Source organism: Macrosteles quadrilineatus, unplaced genomic scaffold, assembly GCF_028750875.1.
Source record: "Macrosteles quadrilineatus isolate MER2022 unplaced genomic scaffold, UCM_ALF_1.0 Scaffold_2__2_contigs__length_208266976, whole genome shotgun sequence".
Lineage (NCBI taxonomy): Eukaryota > Metazoa > Arthropoda > Insecta > Hemiptera > Cicadellidae > Macrosteles > Macrosteles quadrilineatus.
This window is the reverse complement of record NW_026542595.1, coordinates 47,109,556-47,135,818: the sequence shown is the minus strand read 5'-3', so window position 1 is coordinate 47,135,818 and position 26,263 is coordinate 47,109,556. Positions and strand designations below refer to the sequence as shown.

The following is a 26,263-nucleotide window of genomic DNA, read 5'->3' as shown; positions in this document are numbered from 1 at the left end:
TTGTCCGACTTTGATAAAATTTGGTTTGAAGGTGTAAGGTGGAATAAACTTGAATGAGTTCGCGAACCAGCATGATCGGACCATGGGAACGGGGGGTTTTATGGGGTAAAAATGGGGTTTTCTCATTTTTTTACCCTAAAAACACAAAATTTATAAATTTTTCTCCAGACCTTTTTAAAGAGCTTAAAAAAACAAATAATTTAGTATATCGGAGTGTTTTTGTATGGCGAATGGTTACGGAGAAAATTCCAAAATTTGTAAATTTAAACATTCCCATGCTATTCTTATGGAGAATATTGTAAAATGTTGTAGTTGACTTGTTTATGGATATATTTTGATCAAACTTGGCGGATTTATTTATTTCATACTAAGCTATTGATATTTCAATAAAAAAAACACACTTTATTATTTATAATGGTTTAAATACCTGCATTCAGTAATCCAATATGCTGCTTGTGGCAACTATAGTTTCGGTTCACAGGGAACCATCTTCAGGCCGTACAAGGCGTCGTTATTCACTTCCATATATGAAGGTCGTCATTTAATAAATAAGTACATAGAACACGAACACACGAAAACGCACATTGACACGAACATTTAACATAAAAATACCGAGTACTCGGGAACATGAGACAGGTGACGCGACCGGGTGGAAGTTGTAGTTCGAGGCAGGTTTCGAGGCAGGTTGTAGGTTACTGAATGCAGGTATTTAAACCATTATAAATATTCAAACGTAATCCGGAGGCTAACAACTCTTAAAAATGACACTTTATTAATTTGTGAACACTTTATTAGTTTTCCTGTAGCATCTAACCAAGGTACTCGAAACATAAATATTAATTTAATAGATTAATTGAACATCAATCCAGGCAAATGGAAATTCGCTTAGTCGGCAGGTTTGCTGCAGCGGGGGTATTTTAGTTTTTAAGTTGAAACTTTTCGTATAGTATATTTTTTTATTTCTGTACTAGCATTACTCCTTTGTATTTCCAGTAGTTACATCTGTATACCCACCACATCAGCCAATGGGAATCCCTGATTTCAAAAATTTAAAGTTACTGACAACGTGATTGGCTGCATAAAGAATACGTTACAAAACACCAGAAACCGGTGGGGACAACCGAACCGAACCGAAACCGAACTTCAATACTTCAATTCATTTCATCTTCCACTTCCACAAAATTGAAGAAGAGAAACCTTAAACCTTCAAAGGCTACGCTACCACGCTTACACTACTTCTGGAATTGGATTATTAAATTATCTCTGTAACAGGTAACTTAATTAATTAAAATAGAAAGTCACTGTTTTGCCATTAGGCAGTAAATGTATGTTCTTGGTTTAGAGACCACCAGACCACCACCAGCCTACTTCACATTCAGTGGGATTCGATCAGAGTTGGATAAGTGACTGGTTTAAAAAAATAATCTATTTTGACTATTTAACGTTTTTTTAAACTTCGGTATCCTCAAACTAGTGAAGCCTTTTTTATTCCTTAAGTAAATTCCCTAACTTAAAAGAAGTGCCTAACAAGTAGGCCTAGGCTAACTTATCATGAAATTACATGAAAACCTTCATGGCTTTAGTATTATTGGGCATAGGCTAATATTGAAAACCCCTTTCAGGCTAGCCTAATTAGTGAAAACTGGTACAACAAAAGATAGGCTAGGCCTACTATAACTTTATTTTGAAAAGTACTGGTATTTTCACTTTCTTATTCCAAGTAAACTTAACCCTCCGAGTGTCCATAGTTTAGGCCTTAATGTCCACTTTGGCCCCTTTGCAAGGTTTTATTAAAACGGATCTGAGAAGCTTAAAACAATGTTAATTCTAATGTTCTATATACCATTTTGTTTGGAAAATCATGGGCTTCAATATTATATATAAAACATAAGGAACATTTTTTCAAAAAAAAAAATTTTTAGGTAAAAAAAAAATATAATTTCAAAAATTTTAAAAAAAAAATAAGTTCGCGCTCAATGAAATTGTATAAATTATAGGCCTATAAATATTTGAAAATAGCCACTTTGTTCTAAATTTAATGAGGATTACAAATATATAATCATATAGCGAGGTAAGTTATCAAATAAATAAGTTATGAGCGAAAAACGGATTTCAGTACATAGCGTTTAGCTAAGAATGCATAGCCTAACCATAGCTAGGAATCTGGCTGATAATTTACATCAATATCACTACCTACTTCTTCAGGATCATCAACCAGCACTTCAAAACCACTTAAATCTTCTTATAATGCACCACGTATATCACTACTTTTGATTTTTAGCACTAAAACAATGATAAACGTAATAAAACACATCAGTCATCGGTCCGGGGGAACCTAGCTGTTTACAAATACACGCACGTCAGCTGTCTGCTACAATATTTTCGGAACTAAAATGAATAGCGCTTAGAGACAGACCTCTGGAGAAAGCTTAGAATATTACGGAAAGAACGATACCTAACTCGATCCAGTTCAATCCGATTCAGTCAGTCATAGAGCCTTCGCCGTAAACGATGTTTGTGCGTCATAAAAGTGACGCGTGACCCTACACAAAGTGTGTTGTGCGTCATTTTTATGACGCGTGACACTCGGAGGGTTAAGCTTCCAGACTTGGAACACACATTAGGCCTAGGCCTAGTTTGAAGTTTCGTCGGCAAATCGCTATCTTAGCCCTTTGCCTTGAATGGCCAGTAGTGCTGGCCTCAGCTGTTTCTAAGTCAGCTCGTCATTTTTTACGCAGCGCCGTGTCTCTCAGGTCGTACGGCCAGCAGTACTGGCCATTGTAGTTTCTCTGTAAGGTTGGTCATAATTCTGCCAACCTACCTACACCAGCTTGTATCAAGTATTTTTTTTATTTTTTATTATGGTATAAGCCTCCAAGTGTCCATAGTTAGGGATGTTGCGATACCACTGTCTTTCCAATATTTGGTATCGATACCGTATCGCAAAAAAGTATCGATACCATACCTACTCAGTATCGGAACCAAAGTATCGATACCATCAGTATCGTATCCATTCGATACCGGTGACGTCATATTCTGATTGTCTGACCTTCGATTAAAGTTCACTCGCTCCAGTACAGTACAGCCAATATAAAATTTTTATTCGAGCTGCGAAGACCTAAATACTTAATTATGTAAAAAATTGATAAAATTAAAATTAACCAAACATAGCCAACCAAAACCTTTTAGCTGCATTATTTATTTCATTTATTTTACAAGTAGATTAAGTCATCAGATATAGTAGCCTACCATACAACAAATCCTTGGTACGAGTTGCAAATGCTTTGACTTGAGCCCATGTTTAACTCGGACTCAAAAAATCACTAATTTTCTGAGCCAGGTGAGTTATCCAGACTGCCGGGTTATCGAGTGCCGATTTTGTAGGACTCTACTGTATACTATGGTTCAAAATTTAGAGAAAATACAAATTGAATTTTTAAGTAGGCCTACCATGTAAAATTTAGGCACCACCATCTAGATGTGCTTTCTTTCTTTTTCTTCTTCTTGATTTTCTTAATCTCTGTTTCAGTTACTATATATTGAATCAAAAATGCCAGCCGAAGAAAATCTGGAAATCAATAGCCGCCTGAACCGCTACAAGAATAAGGGGAAAGACTCAGAGGTAATGTTAACCCTTCATCTGGTATTCACCTGATATTAAGCGATTTACCCCGCAATTCATTTGGTAGCGCTCAATATCGGGCGCATTTGTTAAATAATGTTAAACATTGATATCCATAGAGAACATACACTGAGCTACAAATTATACAACTGGAGGTAGCACTGACATGGCTACTCTGCTGTAAAATTTTTTATTTTCGTACACCAACTTGAAGAATCAACCAGCTAATTGGCTCTTGGCTTTTTTACAATCCCACAATCCCCTATTCAGCCCTTAGTTCCAATGTACTTTTCACCTAGTACATACGGCGGCCAATGTCTCTCAATTCTCTCATTCAGTGCTACCTTCGGTTGTAACTCTAGTTCAGTGCTAGCTACTATTTCGGCATCGACTTAACCTTGACCACTAAAAATTGAAATTTAAGAACAGGTAAAATAGTCTAGAAACTAGACTATTGCCTATTACGGTACGTCCAGAGTGCGCGCCGGTTCAGATTCAAATTTTCGGCGGCAGGAATCCCACTTGCATTTAAATGGAAGTGTCTATAGTGGCCGCCGGTTTCCGAGCCGGCGTGCAGGCACCTGCTTACCAGAATGTATTCTTCATTCTGGTTTCAGATTCCGATTCAGCTTTTGCTCGTTTGCATGCTATTTGATTAAATAAATTTTATTTTTATAGTAGAATATTTAATTTTTTCACCTTTACTTTTAGGGTTACCACTAAACACTCTTCACGAAAATTGTTTTGTTTGTGTGGGTAACAAAAGTTTCTTACAATACGATGTCCAAATTTAATAATACTTTTCGGTGGTTTCGGGCTCCATTCAACTCAATATAGAAAGCTCTATCAATTCTAGCTATGGGAAAAGATATATATAATATTATGAACACAATTTTTCACTGGCTGTAACTTCACAACAGTTTCAGAAGTTATAATTTTACACCTTAAACCTCATCAGACAATTTCATAACAACGACTGACTTGCTTCTTTGCTAACCGAGTCAGTACCGGCGGCGTATTTTCTGCTTCCACTGTGGCCACCAACAAAATATCTGACTAAGATTAACCACGCGCCGAAAATCTGATTCTGAATCTGAATCTGCGTGCACTCTGGACCGTTATTTCATATAAGTCACGATCTTGTCAGTTTTAAAATTTAGTGAGAGTAGCTTAAAAGAGATTTATTATTTCAAGTGTTTAAGATGTTTAAAATAGATACAGATGAAATCATATAGAAATGAAAGATTATTTGTAAAGAGTGTTATGGGTCAATCCATATCAAGTGATCCAGAAATAAAATAATTGGTTGCTTGACCATTTTAAAAATAAATAATAATTTTATCCTAGGTAGATACCTCTATCAATTCTGGGTTCAAAAGTGATTTTAATTTTTTTTTATCTCTTTTGTTACTTCTACGGCGGCCATTTTTGTTTTGCGGAACACGCAAATTTTTGCTCATGTAAGGGTTTGCGTTAACTTGCACAACTCGGTAACCATGAACACTAGAGTGATGAAACAAAAAGCATTTTAATCTGGAAGAAACAGCCTAAATATTATGTTCAGTACATATTTATTGAAATGTGTATCAAAAACAGTTTTAAACCCATCTCAACATTTCATAAGAAAACGGAAAAATTTCAACTTTTGAAGGCACATTACCATTAGAACGAATAAAATCTCAGACTTGATTTTTTTTGTGTGTGTAGCAACTCAGTAGAACTGTTTGTATTTCAAATATCAACCATGAGACTTAATTCCTTTAAAAGTTATCATTTTTCAAAAACTGAAATTTTTTGAAAAATTCAAATTTTGAGTCTTAATATCTTTGTTGGGACAAAGTTTAAAAATCTGAAATTTTTACCAAAAACCCCTCTTATGGTTGTTATACTGCTGTATGAATTTCATCTTTGAGATTTACTTTTAAGCTAAGTTACAGTATCATGAAAATCACAAAAAACCCATAAGCTCGGCCAACGTGGCTAGTACTGTAGGTAGCTTAAAGATTAATTTATAGGTGTATGTAATTATTTTATTTAATGTAAACTTATCTTAATGTTCATTTCAAAAATCCAAAACAGATTTTTAACTTAAACTTTGTACCCAAAGTACAAATTAGGCCTATATGTACCGCTACGGTACTAAAAATAAATAAAATCCTGCTAAATTTTAAGTTTTATTCACCATTTAACTTAAATAAAACTTAGTTAATTCCATTTATATTGAGGTCTTAAAATTTATTTTCCATTTAGATTTAATGTACCGTAACCTGTATAACACAAATCAATAAGTGTTTATTGTGGTATTTTGAAAAAAAATAACTCATATTCTGTGGGAACTGGATACAGTCTCCAGTACCTACAGGAAGTCGTAAATGAGTCACAAAACACAGTTTTTCTTAACAAAATAATTCATTTTTATAACAGATGAAGAAATCACTCAACACCTCAACAACAAACTCCTGGACCGATTTGAGAACTGTTTAAAGATTACTGGAACAAGAAGCTTCCATTGTTTTATTCCTGTACCGGACAGTAGTAATGTTAGGTGCTTCGTAACCTCACTAGCAACTGAAAGCTGTAAAAATTACACTTCATACCAAAGACTCTATTGCATTTGTGTATGACAGTGGTGGGTGGCAGAGGTGATTGACATCAGTTATCAAAATAAAGATCCAGCAGGACCAACAACCAACCGCCTTTAAAACAAATTAGAAAGACCAAGCTTGGGTGCCTATAAACAATAACAAAGTTTTGAGAAAATTAAATCTCTTTTAACTGACAAAAACCACTGGAAGGACAAACCCAAACTGAATGAAGAAACATCCAAACTTCCTAAATTAGCATGATCAAAGTAGAACAAAAAACACTAACAAGTAAAAAAAGTTGTATACTTTAAGAACTTGTCTTTCAAACAGCTTTTGTATGTAAAATTTCTAATATTCTTTATTAAAATGAAATTGGTTCAATAAATTAATAAATTAGTTCAAAATATTTAGGCCTATTGAAAAAAAAGGTGTAAACCTGAATGAAAATAATATGATAAAAAGTTTTTTTTAATTTCACATAAGACAAGAAATTTGCAAGAAAAGGCTATAGGCCTACATTACTTTAAAGTAAGTTAGGTAAGTTTACATTAAATAAAATAATTACCTAGACCTATAAATTAATTTTTAAGCTACCTACAGTACTAGCCGCGTTGGCCGAGCTTATGGGGTTTTTGCGATTTTCATGATACTGTAACTTAGCTTAAAAGTAAATCTCAAAGATGAAATTCATACAGCAGTATAAAAACCATAAGAGGGGTTTTTGGTAAAAATTTCAGATTTTTAAACTTTGTCCCAACAAAGATATTGAGGCTCAAAATTTAAATTTTTCAAAAAATTTCAGTTTTTGAAAAAAGATAACTTTTAAATGAACTGTTTGTATTTCAAATATCAACCATGAGACTTAAGGTTGATATTTGAAATACAAACAGTTCTACTGAGTTGCTACACACACAAAAAAAATCAAGTCTGAGATTTTATTCGTTCCAATGGTAAATACGCCTTCAAAAGTTGAAATTTTTCCGTTTTCTTATGAAATGTTGAGATGGGTTTAAAACTGTTTTTGATACACATTTCAATAAATATGTACTGAACATAATATTTAGGCTGTTTCTTCCAGATTAAAATGCTTTTTGTTTCATCACTCTAGTGTTCATGGTTACCAAGTTGTGCAAGTTATCGCAAACCCTTACATGAGCAAAGATTTGCGTGTTCTGCAAAACAAAAATGGCCGCCGTAGGAGTAACAAAATTGATAAAAAAAATTTAAAATCACTTTTGAACCCAGAATTGATAAAGGTATCTAGGATAAAAATATTATTTATTTTAAAAATGGTCAAGCAACCCCTGTTGGATCACTTGATATAGATAGACCCTTATCTGTGTTTTTTAGTTCTACGTTTTCAATCAGCCTCTAGAGTAGGCCTAGGTCAGACTATTACATTTTTAGAAAGTATATTATAGGAGTGTGCGAATAGTGATTTTCAACCTCGAGCCGAGCCGAGCTTTTTCAAAAATTTTCGAGCTCGAGCTTTTTTTAGCGTCGCCGCATTTTAGCGTTTTAGCGTTTCTTAAAAAAGTGCATAATAATAATTGTTCAGTCAATTTTTAAATAAACACAATGTTATTTTAATATGTTTAAAAACATTGAGAATTGTCAAGACATCAAATAGTAGATAATCACGATAAGAACTGAACTGAACTAAATTAAGATGCAAGAAATAAAAGGATAATTGAAGGCCTGACAAGATATGCAGTGCAGACTGAGACAATTAGATTGTCTTTCATAACAGAACAGCAACGCGACCTTGAATGACGACAAAACAACTAGCAAGTCGATTGCATTATTATGTATATTGTAACTACTATGAATATTTAATTCTATTTTGTATAAATAAATACAAAATAAATTTTAAAACACGTGATTATTCTTGTTGTTTTCCATGCACAAAATATTTTAGTTTCATCAATCGTATTAATCAAAAAAGAACATAGTTGGTTTGGATCCAAAAAGGTGGAGAGACAAGAAAAAGTAAACTTATATATTAAAAAGATATTATTAACATATGGAGGAAATAGACCAAAACACTAAAATTAATAGAATAACACACAAAGTAAACAAGAAATGAAATAAAGAACACTATGAATTAACACTATCACTCAATTTTGTTATCTAGAAGGGTCGGCGAACTAATCAAAAAATAACCAAAACCAGTTTCCTCCCCTTCTTGCAGTCTCACCACCACCCCTCCCCCCTAAACCGGGAGGCCCAACACTTCGTCCTTGAAACACCCACGTCCTTTGTAGCCCTATGAAACAATAAACCCTTACACCCGTGTTGCTGTTTTGACAACAGGTTTATGAATGCGATCACTATTTTTCATTTTCCACAATTAACTATCAATTATTTATTATTATTTGCAAGTTACAAATAGGAAACTACATCACATTATGGTATTCAATTACCCATGTATTATTATCAAAAATTAATAATTCATTACTTATTTTGATAATATAAAACATTCTTTCACTACAGCACGCACCACTTATTGATACACTAACACTAGCAGAATACCCGTCCTTCGTCCGGGGTTGATGTATGTTTAAATTGCTTTTTGAAATCTGAAATGAAAAACAGTGTAAAATAAGATTCGATTCCAATAAATGTACCTACCAATCAAAAACTTTTAACTTACTAATTACATAAAAAAACATTTTCAAACAATAAAACAAATAAAAAAACTCAAAGCTTTTACTTACTTTTAAATAATAAAATCATACATGGACAAACAATAATTTACAACATCTAGTTAATATTATGGTTTGAATGAAAAGAAACATGTGATCTTGCTTCTAAAAAGCATTGCTCACTTAGCATTGATTATAAAAATATCTCATTATATACTATGTGAACAAACAAAAACATTAACGCTCTTACTACTAAAACAAACAGAAGTATACTTACTTACTTACTGCTTACTGCCATGGCCACTTGTACCCTAGCTGGTACTTGGCCTCGCCAACACGCTGTCGCCAATAGTCTCGGTCCCATGCATCTTCCTCTACAAGCCTCATCCTTTCCAAATCTTTTCGTACTTGACCCCACCACCTGGCTTTCGGTCTACCTATTGGTCTTCTTCCCCTCGGATTCCCTCTGAGTGCTATCTTCAGTAGACTCCCCTCCTCCTTTCTCCTTAGGATATGGCCAACCCACCTTAATCTTCTACTCTTAACTTCTCCAATGATATCAGGGTCTTGAAATAATTCTCTTAGCTCCCGGTTGTGGCGGATTCTCCATACTCCATCTTCACATACTGGCCCATATATAGTTCTCAAAACTTTGTTCTCAAAAGTTATTATTTTCTTTTCTGAGTTCTTGCTCAGGATCCAATTTTCCCCTCCATATAAAAGTACAGGTCTTACTATAGTTTTGTAGATTCTAATTTTTGTCTTTCTTGTTAAAAGTTTTGATTTCATTAGTTTACTGCATGCGTACCAACTCTTATTTGCTAAATTTATCCTATTCTGAATTTCCATGTCTTCCGTATTTTTGTCAGATAGTAGAACGCCTAGATAGGTGAAATTATCTACTCTTTGGAATTCATGGTTGTTGACTTGAAAAAACTCTTCATTATTTTCAGCTTCTCCTCTTGTTACTATCATGAATTTGGTTTTTGCATCATTTATTTTTAGCCCTACATACTCAGTTTCATTTATTAGTATCTCCGTTAAAACCCTAAGATCTTCTTTTCTTTCAGCCATCAGTACTACGTCATCTGCAAAAGCTAATATATTAATATTCGTTCCTAGTTTTAGTCCTATGTGTGCATTTTTTATTGTTTGTAGTGCTTCCTCTAGAGCAATGTTGAATAGGAGGGGGGAGAGTCCATCCCCCTGTCTCACCCCCGTATTCACATTAAATTTAGTTGTGGTTTCTCCATCTATCTTCACTTTACAACGAGAGTTTGAGACACATGTGGTTACTAATTTAATAAGCTTATCTGGTATTCCGAATTTTTCCATTTTCTCCCAAATCTTTGCTCTGAATAGGCTATCATACGCTTTTTTGAAGTCTATAAATAAACTTAGCCCTACTAATTATAGCTCCTACTATTCATGCACCAAAGGCAAGTGCATAATTACTTAGTTTTTTATTGTTGTTTTTAAATTGAAATATATTGTATATCAGCTTAGAATTAGGAAATTTAACGTCATTCAAACGATGTTTATGTCGAGGGAAGTTAAGTTAAGAGGAACTTGGTTGAAAATATACATAGCCTATCATGACCATGAAACGCTCGTAAAAAGTTATTCATTGAATAGAATGTGAAATCTACAGAAAGTGTCAAAAGTTATAATATAGATAGGTAGTAGCTACCTCTGGATTAGAAAACATCATAACTAATCTATGGGTATATGGTAAATAGGGGTTGGTTTAAAGGAAATAAAATACAAAACAGATAATTAATTATTTTGATTAACATTAGAAAGGTTATAGGATTGATTGAACTAAAATAACTGCAGGGAAACTTATAAATAGAAAAGCCTTCAACCACAATCTGTTTAATCAGTACATTGTTAGAGAGAGAGAGAGAGAGAAAGAGAGATAGCAGATAGGGGCGTTTGATAAGGAATCTGAAAAGTAAACAAACAAGGAACAACGAGACACGATGATACTCGTTTACAGCCTTATTGTGTTGCCCACTAAATTTGCACACGTGACTACTTTTTGTTTCTTCCTTATCTTTCATCCGTCCCAAAATAGAATTCCTGAAATTGTTTGTTGGTATAATCTCCCCTCCCACACAAGGCGCAGTGCTCAGTGCGCACTGTAGGTTGTCACAGCAACCGTGTGTCGTCATAGCGACAAGCCAATCACGCACTCGCACTGCGTTGTATATTACGATATGAATAGCTGTTAGAAAGACAACGCGATAGGTGGTCGTTTGTCTCTTTTCCTATCTCCTCAAAATTACGATTGATAATCATTGCGTCTTGACTGAGCTACTGAGCTGAGGTTTGTGCTTATCAAACCTCGAATGCATGAACAACGTAGAATTGTGATAACATTGTTTTCAATTATAACCCAAATTAAGTGTTTTGACTTACTATTAAAAGCTCGGCTCGAACTTCGAGCTTTTTCAAAATGCCTCGAGCAGGGCCGATTTACCGAATAGGCACGGTAGGCACGTGCCTAGGGCGCGAGGCAATTGGCTTTTTTGGGGGGCGCCAAAAATTGGAAAATAAAAAAATTATTTGGTGATTATATTTACAAGTGATCGCGGTAAACCTCTGATAATCCCTCGCGGCCGTGTTGACATCATTATCGTCTCCCGTGGCTGTATAGCCTAGACATCATTATCGTCTCCCGCGATCGCGGTAAATTCTATATATCTCCCACGGTCAAGTAGACATAATTATCGTCTTCCATGATCGCAGCAATATATGAACATATCCCGCGGTCGTGAGGAGATTATCGTCGTCTACCGCCAATGAGGCAAAACTCTGATCTTTTCCCTCGGTAGTGTGGACATTATCATTGTCTTGCGCGATCGCAGTAAAATTCTGATAATCCCTCGTGGCCGATATCATTATTGTATCTCCTTCGGTAATGTAGAGATCGTTATCGTCTCCTACGGTTGTGATTGCCTCCCGCGATTGCGGAAAAATGTTGATCATATCCCGCAGTCGTGTGAAGATCATCATCGTCTTCGGCGGTTGCGGTAATATTCTGACTATTTCCCGCAGTAGTCTAGAAATTATCATCGTCCTCTGTGATCGGGGTAAAGTTCTGATCATCCCTCTAGGCCGGGTGTAGACATAATTATTATCCATCGTCTCCCGCGGTCATGTAAAGGTCACTGTTGTCATGCGCGATCGCGGAAAATTGACAATTCCAGGTAGAAATACAACATTTCCTCATAATTCCCGGTTAAAAATAATCCACACATAATTCCCGGATTACCTGCACGGTGGTCACCCTTTTATATGGGTGTCCTGTAAGTAAACAGCCAAACTCTGGTAAATGGTTCTATGGGTATAAAGAGAAAAACAAGAATAACATTTTTTACAAAACCGCTTCGTTAACCAGATATTTGCCAGGATTTTTTTTGCACATTAACATTTTTATCTTTAAGTTTTATTTTTAAACCAATCTTTATGAAACTGGGTATGTATTAAAGGTAATAGAGAAAATGTTAGAAAAAAAATTCATCTTGACTCATCATAAAATTTCAAAATGGCGGCCATTTTAATTTTTTAAACTTAAATTACTAAAAAATGGCTGATTTTATGAAAAGATGACACAAACACTTTTATTTGGCATTTTTAATTCCCTATCAATTGATACCAAGCTCAAAAAGATTGAATAAGGAATAGCTTAAATATTACGATTTTTAGTTGTAAAATGGGGCACCCTAGTTTTTTCTACCCCATATTATAACTCAAAATCGTAATATTTCAGCTATTTCTGATTCAATCTTTCTGAGCTTGGTATCGTTTGATAGGAAATTAAAAAAACCAAATAAAAGTGTTCTTGTATTTTTTTTTCTTTTTATAAATCAGCCATTTTTTAGTACTGTAATGTTTACTAAAGTAAAATGGCTACCATTATGAAATTGGATGACGAGTCAAGATGAATTTTTTTCTAACATGGGTCAGTATTACCTTAACATAGTACCTAGTTTCATAAATCACGGTTGAAAAACTTAAAGGATAAAAATGTTAATGTGAAAAAAAAACAAAATGGTGAATATCTGGTTAACAAAGCGATTTAAAAAAAAATTTTATTCTTGATTTTCTCTTTATTTTGACCCATAGAACCATTTCCCGGAGTTTGGCTGTTTACTTAGAGGACACTCTTTATATTGCAAAGGGGCGCTACTATTATTTAGTTGTGCCTAGGGCGCTGACATTGTAAAAAACGGGCCTGGCCTCGAGCCGAGTCGAATAATGAAAAACTTGACTAAAAAGCTCGAAGATCCGAGTACTCGCACACCCCTAGTATATTATGCTTAATAATTTAGATCAGGTGAGATAAGGTAAAGCTCAAGCTCGAAAAGAAATGAAAAACGGCTTGGCTCGAGGTTAAAAATCACTATTCGCAAACCCCTAATTAAAAGCATATTTTTCCATTCAATTACCCAACAACTCAATTGGTAGTGCTCAATATTCATTGGAAAAAATCCGACTAAGAACGTGATTTTTTTTACTGTAAACCCAACATTTTACTCATGAATAAGTCAAAAGGAATCGACTTCCAGAAAAAACTTTATAAAACAAAAAAAAGTTGTCCACGTAAGAAACATGGATTTATTAAGTTTAATCCACACACTTTCAGTGATTTCCCTTGAGATTTGGGTACTCTGCTAGTACAAAATATATACGAGTTTTAAATATATATATAACAATTCCTCCCCACTTATTTGAGAGAAAGCTCATTTACAAATCCATCCTTTTGATGGATTTCCTGATTCTCGTTTGATCAGCGAATCTTAGGGGCAGCTGTTAGGAGCAGTTCACAATTTCCACAGAGATGATCCTACATAATTTCTTGACTGTACTCTCTCGCCAATATTGTAATGCTTGTTAAATATTTGTTGTTGAGCCTCATTGTCATCTTCACCAGGCCTTAACACGTTGTCGCATATATGCGACGCCGTGGTCATTGCCACAGACCGAGGTATACATTTGAATCTTACACATAGACCGGCTGTCACTTGGTTTCGTACACACAGACCGCGGGAGAAAACCTGTAAAACAGTGATCATTTACATTGTAATGTGCTACAATCGTGTTTGTAAATAATTTATTCTTGTTTTTTTTTTTGTATTTTTTATAACCTTTTGTAATGTTGCATATTTGCGACGCCCGGTCTACAGCAAAGACAATAGTGAAAATTATCATAGTTTTCTTTAAATAGACCATTTTTGTTAGTGTTTTGAGGTAAAAGTAAGTAAAAAAAAAACAGATTATTCAAGAAAAGTTTATAACTGAACATATATAAAAGCTACAGAGGATAATGCAGCATAAATACTGCATACATACATACAGTGATGCAAAAAAGTTAAGACCAGTTTTTCCAACTATCATATGGCGTCACCAATTATCATATCCACAGACCAAGCGACGCAGTTGTGCAGTCTGTAGACCACTGCAGGGAATTCAGTGCCTTCAAATAGACCGTTACAAAGATATAAGCATTTTAATAACATTATAACCCCGACGCAAATATGCGTCGTCAGTCTATTTGAATGTGACTAGCCATCGCATATATGCGACGGCAGTCTATGGGTGGATACCGGCCGTCGCATATGTGCGTCGCTGGTCCATGTTAATGAAAAATTTCGTACTATTGCAGTAGCGAACGTGTTTAAGTGATCTAGCTTCGTTCTCAAGTTCCTGCCAAACATTAATTGTGCTGGGGATGCACCGGTACTCCACTGAGTAGCTGTTGCAAAACGTAAGTGTTCCAAAAAGTAGTGCTGCACCGCTCCCCATTGGTAAACCTATAACTACTTAATGCTATTGCATATCATAGAACCAACTTAAATAGTTATAACAGCTGACTGAATTATTTAATTCCTTTTAAATATGAATACTCATAAGGTCAACATGGGGAACTACAGAGCCACTGGGGCGGAGCCCGAATGGACTTTTGAGATCAGAATAGACCTCAATTGAGCTTTGAAACTTGTGCAGGAAATGCGGAGGAGACGTAATGAAGTAAGTGTTGAACTTCGCAAAGCTCGAAAAGATGATCAACTTCTTAAAAGAAGGAATATCAGTTTGGACGAGATTGCTAGTCCTTTGCAAGAAAACAACGCCAACACCCAACCTATACTGAGCATGGATGCAATCATTGATGGTAAGGATAAAATGTTTTTAAATCAACTCTTCTAGCTTCTGTTCTTCTAGCCAATTTTGAAGTAAATAAAAACATTTGAATTACTTTGAGCAGCTTTGTTAAAAAAAAACAACTTTTTCTGGACTCTTTAATCCATTTTGAATTGTTCTTTGTTTTAGCGAATTTCCAATATAGGGAATAAGCTATTACCATAGTACTCATGGTAAAACCTGGACCAGGGACCGATTAAATTTTTTGTTTTGAGGTCCCTAGAGGCCAAAAATACCATCCAATCAAATTCATTTTTTTTCATCCGTTCAAATAGGTATATATATATATACATAAATGTATATATATATGTGTGTGTCTGTTAGCATGATAACTCGTGCAAAAATGATCCGATTTTAATGAAATTTGGTGTAAACCTACATTTATTTAAACGAGTTCGTGAACCAGCATGATCGGACTATAGGAACGGGATTTTATGGGGTAAAAATGGGGGTTTTCCACTTTTGGCCCTAAAAACATTTTCTTTAAATTTCTTTTACATCTATTTTGTAGAGCTTAAAAAACTAATAATTTAGTATGTTGAAGTGTTATCATGCGCCTAATGCTTACCCTACTTAAAATATTCCAAAAAATCTTAATTTTAAAATTCCCCTTTTATTCTTACGGAGAATAAATAAACTGTTTTTGGACATATTTTGATTAAATTTGGAAAATGCATTGATGTTATACTAAACTATTAACTTTTCACATAAAAAAAACACTTTTTACCCTCCCTGTTGCAGCAAACCTAATTACCCGTTATACTAATGCTATTTAGATCTAGGAGAATTAAACATTAAGGAGAGAGCACACGAATAGGGATATATGTGTTGCGGTGAAGCCAGCTGTGGCAGAACACTAGAGGGGCACGCGGAGCCGTAGAGTGACAAAAAGCCGCAGCTATGCAAGAGTCTCTCCATTGGTTAGGCATGGGAGAGACAGGGAAAAACGCAACGTGAGCTGTTTTGAATTAAAATTGCCGCAAAACTAAAACACCTGTGTTATTCAGCGATGGCATTCTAAAAAAAAAAAAAATTAAATTTCCTATCGAATGGTGTAAATCATTTCTATAAAACTATTATTTACTATTGAAGATCAAAGTTCAACGTGTTGTTTTGGACTTTGAACATAATGATTACTTAAATTACGATTTTGAAATAAATATGACGTATCTATACACATAATCAATTTATTCCCTAAGAGTTTCTCGAAATAAAAATAATATGTTTACTAATAATTGTATTAACAAAAGTTAATTTTTTTTTTAATTTTTACAGTTTTTAAAACAAGGTTATTAAATTTAGGTTTTAAATCAAAAATTCAATTTTAATGATGAAATAAATATTAAATTAACATTCCTAATTTATTTTCTCGAATATTTAATACCATTTTATCTTTTAAGGCTAGTTTAGGCTAGTTTTAAGGCATTTTTGTGCTAGGTAAATAATTTGAAACAGCCAAAGTCAAGATAAAATTTAAAGCTGTGTTCACTTTTATAACACTCACAGCCGTTCCAATTAAATTACGAATATAAAAAGTAAAATATTTTCTTGGCCATTCAATTTTTGATTTTTTTACATCATATTAAGCCATATTTAGGAAATATTAGCTTATATGGAAATATTACCATATTTGCTTATGTTAGGAAATTTTAAATAAACTTTGAGTAAAAAGTGAAATCTTTCAGTTCTTGCATCCTCTTGACGCCACAGTGCGTACGTATCATGGTACAGTATCATTAATTAATTTATAGTTTCAAAACTTATTTAATTTCTTTTTATGAAATAAAAATGTTCAAATACTTATATTACTTTATGATTTGAGTGTCAGATTATGAATGGTATAATCAATACTAACACAATATTAGCAAGGCAAAAAACAAAACATTCATCCTGAAAAGAAAAAAACAGATTAACTGGTCATCTTTGAATTTACTCTATGGTTCATGAATACATTCTTCCTCTTGGTTAGGTTTCTAATATTGCCATTCTAATTTAAGTTCTTAATTTTGTTTGCGCGATGTAGTCTTAAATAAATCTTTTAAATACTTGACTGCTATTTCAGTAACTAAATCTCTAATATGACATTATAACGGTCCTAATTGGTTGGTGTGTTCGGTTGCTGGTTTGGTTAGCCTTAAAAATGTTATTATGTATGTTTCTGATCACAAAGCCTCCCCCCCCCTCACTACGGTACGGCATGCGGTCGGGCTGGCTGCAACAAAACTCGAGCGTGTCCTCTCCTTAATGTTTAATCCTCTTAGATTTAGATTGGGAATAAATGTGATATTTTTAGGAGATATTTCATTGTAAATCCAATCAGGCAAATGGAAATTCGCTTAGTCTGCATGTTTGCTGCGGCGGGAGTATTTCACAATACAGTAGGCCTACTTCCAGTTGGTCGGTTTTGAAATAGTGTCTTGAAATTTGTGATTTAAAATATTATATGCCTAATATAAAATGAAAATCAATAGGCCTACTATATATTGCAGTTTCATGTAAATCAAGGTTTACCTTACCACTGATATTGAACATTGTATCATCAATCAAACAAATAAAAGTATAAAAAATAACATTTTACTCTTATTAATCTTTGTTGATTATAGGCATGAAGAGTTCTGATGAAGATGCCCAGCTGAAAGCAACTGTTGCAGCCCGTAAAACTCTAAGTCGAGAAAGAAATCCTCCAATCGATGATATGATTAAATTAGGTCTTGTACCACGGTGTATTGAGTTCCTTTCAAACTTTAACAAGTAAGGTTATGCCATTTTGTTTAGTATTATCTAGTCAAACAAACTTAATTAAATTTCACCTAGTTATACTGAACAGCAAATACCATATTTAAACATTATATTTCTGTGATTGTATGTGTGAGTTTTAAAATTTGACTCAAGCAAAATTGACGTGTAAAGGTATAAGGATGAGATTCCAAACCATCAATCTCAGATGTCATGAGATTCATACTCAACACCTTTTATTAATTCACCCCTAAAATACTCCAGTTTGTAGGTCTTAAATTAGACATAACACCTGTGAGGACTAAAAAATGTAGATTGTAACAATAACTGGTTGGTTTTATTTGCAAATTCATGTGTTGATGATTTTTTCTTAATTTTATGCAATCAATTACACATTAAGTAAGAAGGAATACAATTAACTTACCTAATAACATATTTTGAACTGTGGAATAAAGATGATAGCAGCTAGCTTACCTTAGGAGTACAGTTAGGCCATGGAGCACACAGTTCATCCCATAGGGGAGTAATTGTTATGACTTTGCTTGCAGCCCTAACTTACAATTTGAGGCAGCATGGGCCTTGACCAATGTAGCATCTGGGACATCCGAGCAGACCAATGCTGTCATCAAGGGCGGAGCTGTGCCTAAACTTGTGGCTCTGCTCAAGTCTCCGTTTGCACATGTGGCAGAACAAGCTGTGTGGGCGCTGGGTAATATTGCAGGAGACGGTGCTGTGGCTAGAGACCTCGTCCTCAACAACAACTCTGTAGAGGCTCTACTGGCACTCATCAACCCTGACACTCCGGTAAGTGGGAAGATTCTTGGGCCTCTGAAAATGAAAACACCACTACTCTAAAGTGGAAATGGAAATGGTTTGATTGACAAAGCAATGTTGTTTGACTATTCACAGCGCACTTAATTGTGTGTTGTCTCATGTTTAATCGGCCAACTCAACACATTTTGAGTAGCATCGTCACTGATGGGGGACCGTGTCTTGTCGCCGGAGTGGGCAGAGCAATGCAAACTTACATTGATTAGTTTGGTCTTGCCACTCAAAAGTTAGAAAGATTGCTTTGCTCTTATTTTTTATTATTTATAAAAAATAGTAGTGGCTTGCTTCATTTGTGATTTCACAGTAATTTTGTTGGTGTTCCGGGTATGTAACACTTTAGTTACTTAATTGTTCGTTGTATTTGGTTTTCAGCTTCCATTCCTCCGCAATATTGTTTGGACCTTATCAAACTTGTGCCGCAACAAGAATCCACCACCCAGCTTTGAGAGCGTCAGGCCTTGCCTCATTGCGTTCAGCAAGCTCTTGCATTACTCAGATGCTGATGTTTTAGGTAACACATCTTTTGTGCTTTCATAGTTATTAATATTATCAATGTAAAAGCAAAACCTAACGATGAATTTAGCCTATCGATAACTTTTGCATATACACTCACTCTGGTATTGTGTGTTGCGCGTACAAAATAAAAATTACATTATTATAAAAAGGAAAATTTTTTAGGCTTTGTTTCTCATAATGTTTAAACACGTAAACCATTTGAGTTTTATATAACTTAGTTATGACTTGTAGCTTTGACTTTTAATGCAAATAGACATTCCATCTCCATAGTTAAGTTGTTGTCGGTTTTTAAAAATCAAAATTGTCGTAGTTCATGTAAGCCACTGACAGATTATACTGATCTTAGTTACTAATTTCTGTCAAATACCCAATTTTCTCCCAAATCAAACTAGGTCTAATAGAAAAAGTATATTTTTGTGAGCTATAGCAACTATTATTATGAACTATCAACTTGGTCAGCAACAAAAAATAAGATGTAAAATAGAATTTTAGACACTAGCACCTTCCTAACCATGGCTATTTGTAGTCCATGGCGACAGCTGGTCCATATAGATGGGATTTCTACTTCAGTATCCAATAGTCAATGCTTGTAGTTACTGCTCGTTGAGGAGTTGGTTATAACTTGTTGCTTGTACATGTTCACAGCGGACACATGCTGGGCTCTGTCCTACCTTACAGATGGGAGCAATGACAAGATTCAAGCAGTGGTGGACACAGGGATTGTAGGTCGGCTAGTAGAACTGCTGGCCAACCCTGATGTCAAGGTGCTTACTCCGGCCTTGCGAACTGTGGGCAATATCGTCACCGGAAACGACCTGCAGGTACAAACAAGTGTAAAACATTGCTCTAATTGTAGAAATATGTATCCAACCATGTGTTATAAGAAAAAAAAATTACAAGGTTGTTGTGTGTTACTTTGATATTGCACAATTAAAAAAAAAAAACTGTCATAGGTTGATTCCTTTGTTGTACATTCTATATCTACAACAAACTGAATGTTGTTTTCAGTTATAATTTATTGCATCATTAAAAGTTGGTTTACAATCGTTGATTCCAAATAAACTAATGACTTCCAATTTGTTCAAAATTATTTTTCCCCTGTTGCACCCAAAAAAAGAATTAAAAACTCTTTTAGAGAAAATATAGACATAGAAATGTTTAGGAATGATTTTAAGAAAAATACATACTATTGTGCTTCAAGTTAAACAAAAAATAACTGATATGGAAATAGATGTTTATGTTAGTTTTATTTGTATTTAGGCTTGTCTGTGCATTGAGGGGAGGACATTTAATACTTTATAGGACACAAATAACAGTAAGACTGCTATTTCCAAAATCATAGTTACAGTTTGGGTTAGTTGTTTGTAGTACTCTCTGTAATTATGGTAACTTTACTGGACATGTTGTATTGCCAACAGACAGACTCCATCATCCAGGGAGGGGGACTGCACCACCTGGGGATGTTACTGCAGAACAATCGTCCCAACATTGTCAAGGAAGCTGCATGGACTGTGTCCAACATAACAGCAGGCAATGTGGATCAGATACAAGAAGTGATCAATGCAGGCATCATCCCACCTCTCATCCATATACTCAAGACTGGGGACTACAAGTCTCAGAAGGAGGCAGCTTGGGCTGTGACCAACTACACCAGTGGAGGGTCTGTAGAGCAAATAGCCATGTTGGTACAGATGGACACTCTCTCTGGAATGTGTGACCTACTGAGTAGCAAGGACTCCAAGACTATCAACGTAGCTCTGGACGGCATTGCCAACATACTGTCTGTAAGTTGCACCTCAGCAATGTTGGATTGATACTATTATTTTCACTGTTTCTCATTTATTTGACTAAATTTATATTTCTTCCTAGAATGTGATTCATACGGAAAGTAAGCTGTTATGAAATAAAATAATAACGATCACAGATAAAGCAAAGACATTTTTTTTACTACAACTTTTACAGTATTTTCCAACACAACTCCCATGGTTTTCGAGGCATTTGTCATAGCATAGCACAAGTTTGAGTATACCCTCCTCTTATAATGTTGCTGCCACAGTGTGTAGTTCACAACTAGGTAACATGTTCTATCAGCTTTTCATAGCTTTTTAACCGCTGACTGCTAAGAAAGACTTTAGATAGGGAAACAAATAAAAATTGCTCAGAACGGGGTTGGGGCTGTTACGGGGGATGGTCAAACAAGTGCCAGCCAAAGCCTGAGCGTCTCGCAATAAACATCTTTACTGATTGTTTGGTCTCGAGGCAAAAATTCAATGAGCAAAATGCCGTTTCTCTCACAGAAAACAGTGCACATGACCTTTTGAGGTGTCAATATTTGCTTGGTTTTGACTTTTAATGGGGACGTAGTGTGCCTCCATTCCATTGACTGACGTTTGGTTTCAGGTAATAACATAAGCAACATAAGTTTTGTCTCCTGTGACCATCTGCAATAAAAATGTATCGCCATCCTCGTCATAACCAAACAAGAACAAGTGCCCTGCTCATTTGGTGTTTTTTTCCTTTCAGAAAGGATTTTAGGCACCCAACGTGCGCAAAGTTTACAAAAATCCAGTTTATTTAGTTACGATCTTGTAAATTACTGTTGGTGAAACTTAGAAATTCACTTACAAGATTACAAGAGCACTAATCGTAAACTTTTAATCTTCTCATCAATATTGCATGATTAAATCATTTCATCGTTCACCATAGGTGGACATCCACTTCATTCCTCATCATGGACTGTATCTCGTTCCTCTTTGACCTTTCCTATCTTCTCGCTATAGAATCACTCATTACATTGTCTCCATAAACCTCACTGATTTGTCGGTGAATGTCAATTGCTTTAACATTTTTGCATTAAGAAATTATATCGCCGTACAATTGTTGGTGTTATCAATTAACGCAGCCATTTACAAAACAAGCGCTACGAAATGCACGGCAACAATAGAGAGTTCAAAATGGCGTCATTTCTTTACAGTTGACACAGAGTAACTACCGTGGTTGCGCTGAACTGTGATCGCAGCACTACAGCGAAGAATCGTGGAACAGAACTTACTTTCCGATCGTATCTATTTAGCAGGAGCGTCAATTTTCTTTTGCAATGTTTTTCAATAGTATGGCCAGACAAATTGTTCCACTCAATCGGTAGCTAGAATAGTAGTGAATGAAGTAACGAACACAACGTTGGCCCTTAAAATAATAGAAAAATCGGATTTCACAAATTGTATAAAAATCTTTGAATAAAACTTAGAACATTATGGTTTTTCTTAACTCTAAACAAAATGGAACAACCCCTAATGCTGTGAAAATTATGGTTGAAAAGCTATTGCAATTTTTATTATTTCCTCCATAAAATAGTTACCACCTACGTTTACTCATAGGAGTTGTTGACAAGCTAATGAGAGAAAGAATGTTTCAGTTTGCTGATACCTTATTTAAATTTTAGACTGTGTCCATAGTGTATAGTGACACTCATATATAACCCACACTCTGGGTTTCCTGACAAAACGAAGCATGATCAGTAACCTCTTTGTGTTTCTAGGCAGCTGAGAAGATGAACGAAGTGACCTCTGTTGCTGTGGCTATAGAAGAGTGTGGTGGGTTGGACAAGCTGGAGGCTCTGCAGACTCATGAAAATGAACAAATTTATCTGAAAGTTCTACAGATCATTGACAACTACTTTTCTAGTGTAAGTGAACCAAAAACACTTTTCTTGGGACCACTGTAGGCCTACGTTTTATTTCAGGGTTCCCAGAAGCCAAAAAGTAAGCACGCTGTCATAAAAATTCTCCAATTATGACAGACATTTAGGTAACCTAAAACAAGTAAAGCATAATATGTATATTTGGATGAGGTCAAGGATTTAACAGAACTCAAGGGCTTAGGTTTTTTAGTGAGGATAGCAGGCGTACAGGAAAGTCCTAACTGCTGAAAGAAAATATTTCCAAATGAGTGAATAGGTCAAACTGGGATAGTATAATGTGTAGGTACAAATGTTCTGTGCAAAGTTTTTTTTTTTTTTTTTTTTTTTTTTTTTTTTTTTTTTTCATTGTGTGAGTTGGATTATTTTCCAGGGCTGTGCGAATACAGAAATTTTGGTTCGAATCCGAATCATAGCTGTACAGATTTTATCGAATCCGAATATTTTAATTAATCCCGAGTCGAATCTGGGTAGAATCCGAATCTCAAATTTACAGCCATTATCGAACCTGGATCAAATCCGAATCTGAAATTTAAAACTGTTATCGAAACCGAATATTTAAACGTGTTCAGAGTCGAATCCAAATCCGAGGAAAGTCAGCAGTACCAATTTTCACATTTTTAGACCACATTTTCTGGGGCTGAAATAACTTAATTGCTTAAAAAAATTCTTGAAATGGGCCAAATAAAAAAGTTATAAAATTTTGGCCTACCTATTTGAAGTTTTGAAACTAAAAAGTTGGGCATAAGTTAGGCATACCACCTAGGCCTAAGTTACTCGCTAAAAGTGATGGACTACCAATTTGTGTAGTCTAAAACATAGGCCCAGCCTATTATACACCTCGGTGTTAATCCTCCACACAAGCCTATGTCTGCATTACTATTACAAGTAACAACTAACACTGTGAGGTTAAGTTTACTGATAGCCAAGATAGGGTTCAAATACGACCTACACTAATGTGCCTAAAGCCTAACACCAAGTTGGTCAGGTTCCTAACATGAACCAGTCAACAGCAAATCGGAGTGCACAAGTAGTTTTTTAGTGTCTAAAAAATTATATTGAAAATTATATTCAATCAGAATCTAGTAAATTTGAATATCGAATCCCAACTCGGATCTATTTCCAAGAAATTCGAATATCGAATCCGAACCCGGATCTCTTACCAGTAAATTCGAATATCGATTCCGAATCCGAATCCAGTTAGAAACAGTAGATTCGTTCTCGAATCCGAATCGAATCTCTTAAAAGATTCGGATTCGATTCGTTTTTCGAACTATTCGCACAGCCCTGCTATTTTCCATTCAGTTGAGCCTACTAGTATCTTCACGAAGAAATCTATTTGTAGGGGTTTACGAACCCTCCCAATTTATCATAGCAGTAGAGAGAGAGAGTTTGCTCCACTAAAGTCTTTATTGCCATTTAAATTAGCTTAAAATGACATACACAATTAAGTACAGCAGAACTACCCAAATCAATTGAAATTTGGATGGTTTAAATAGGCTGGGTCAATCCTCGCTTTTAATATCGCGATCGCAGAACGCATCTGCGAAGATTTAACTATTGCAAAATTTATGCTTTCGCCGCTGTTGCGGAGGATGATGATTTTCCATGACCGCAGGAGACGACGGTGATATCACGATCACAACCGGAAGAGATAATCTAGATTTTGCCACATCAAATGAGGCAATGATGTCTGCAAGACAGAGTAAGATGTTCAGGATTTTAGTGCAATCACGGTTTCTGCCTTTTTTTAAATTAATAAAGATTTTTAATACGGTCGTTTTTAAAATACTTTCTATAGGCCTTAGTGATTCGGATAGTCAGCAAATCGGATATTTGGAGTTAGAAGTTAGAGTCCTACATATAAAACGTACAACGTATATACAGTTCCACACCTATAGTCACCAAGATACAGACACCAGTCATTCAGTAAGAACGACACTTACGTGCTAAGTGCTGCCGTGACTGGGCCTTGTCTTAGATCAGTGGAAATTTCCTTTTCTTACGAATCTTCCCAAAATCCAATAAAAAGCAAGTGAAAGTTAAGTCTTCAAGTTTGCTGTAACAGTTTTATTTGCTTTAAAATAACTCATCAATTTTACTTTTCAGGAGGAAGAGGATCCTAACATGGCTCCTACCACTACTGAAAATGGAATTGAGTTTAATGCTCAACAAAATGTGCCTCAAGGTGGATTCAATTTTTAGCAATATGATTTGAAGACTGAACCTCGCTCACATTATATTTAAGGGAATAAATTTTACATGCCATATTACCGGTATATCATCAAAATGTATTATCCTACTTGATTTTTTATGAGCGTAATCAATTTTTATTGTTTTTTATTCTTGTTGATTTTGATATTGTCTCTAAGATAATTTTATATGTGTACTATGATTGTCAGCTCAAACGCATTCGATCTCGAATTGTGATCTCAGTCCTATGGACTGCCTTCCGGTCTCTATCTCATTTGTATATTTTGATAGGGTGCGTTAAGAAATAAGCTGGAATTTTAATAAAAATCATTTGTATTAATTATGTTGTTTATCCATTCATTTACATTCCTCTACTTGGACACTCAACAGGAGATATTGGGTGGTAACAGAACTGGCTAACTAAAGAATCCACTAGTATTGTCAAGTAGAGTATCGGATAGCTACAGTAGAGAGTCAAAAATCTTAATGAAAAAAAACTGAAACGTCAAAAATCCGAATCGCTCCAGAGGGTTTAAAAATATTGAATTAGTACAGAGATAACAGAGTTTTACAATTTCACGTCCCAACCAGTCGGCGCCTGGCAGGGAAATGAGGGACGCGTTGCAGAAAGTCAACAGTCCCGGAAGGTCAAATAATTTATACCTGTGCCGCTAGGTCAAAAACTACAATGTTTGCAGTGTCTGTAGATCAAAAGTCCCAGTAAGTCAAATAATACAGTCCGAGCTAAAAACGTGGTCTATGTTAAAGCAATTGACTTATTGGGAATTTGACCTAATGCAACAGCAGTTTTAATATAACGAAATACGGTAAAATACAAGTTCAGTTTCGCTGAGTCAACAGTGCCGGAAGATCAAAAGCAATAAAAGTGAACGTCGATTCAGTGTAAAGTAGACCTCCTGCAACGCTTACTACACCAACACAATGGAGTTTCCCATGTTAACCTTATGATTTTTCATATTTAAAAGGAATTAATGAATCTTAACAGCTGTGTCAATTAAACAATTTATGACAACAGCTAATTTGCAACCAAAAGCTGAGTGAGCGTTTCGAACGAACTTCAACCTGGAGGCGAGTTAACCCCAAGGCAAGTGAGCTCAGCGAACGAGCTCCAACCAGGACGTGATTGAGCCATGCGAACGAGCTCATCTTGAAAATTAATTAGTTAACGGGGCAAAGCCAGCGGGTACAGCTAGTTATTCTACAGAATTAT

At 35.1% G+C, this 26,263-nt stretch overlaps 1 protein-coding gene across 1 annotated transcript; it reads left to right on the top strand.

Annotated features, from left to right (window-relative positions):
* The first annotated feature begins 1,108 nt into the window (after positions 1-1,108).
* On the top strand, positions 1,109-25,363 carry LOC128986586 (importin subunit alpha-1-like). The gene is made up of 10 exons (XM_054407025.1): positions 1,109-1,272; positions 3,530-3,622; positions 14,865-15,030; positions 17,663-17,810; positions 18,344-18,599; positions 18,999-19,137; positions 19,788-19,963; positions 20,561-20,926; positions 22,681-22,827; positions 24,949-25,363. The coding sequence occupies exons 2-10, from the start codon at positions 3,551-3,553 to the stop codon at positions 25,042-25,044; spliced, it is 1,566 nt and encodes a 521-aa protein (XP_054263000.1). The 5' UTR covers positions 1,109-1,272; positions 3,530-3,550; the 3' UTR covers positions 25,045-25,363.
* Positions 25,364-26,263: the final 900 nt, after the last annotated feature.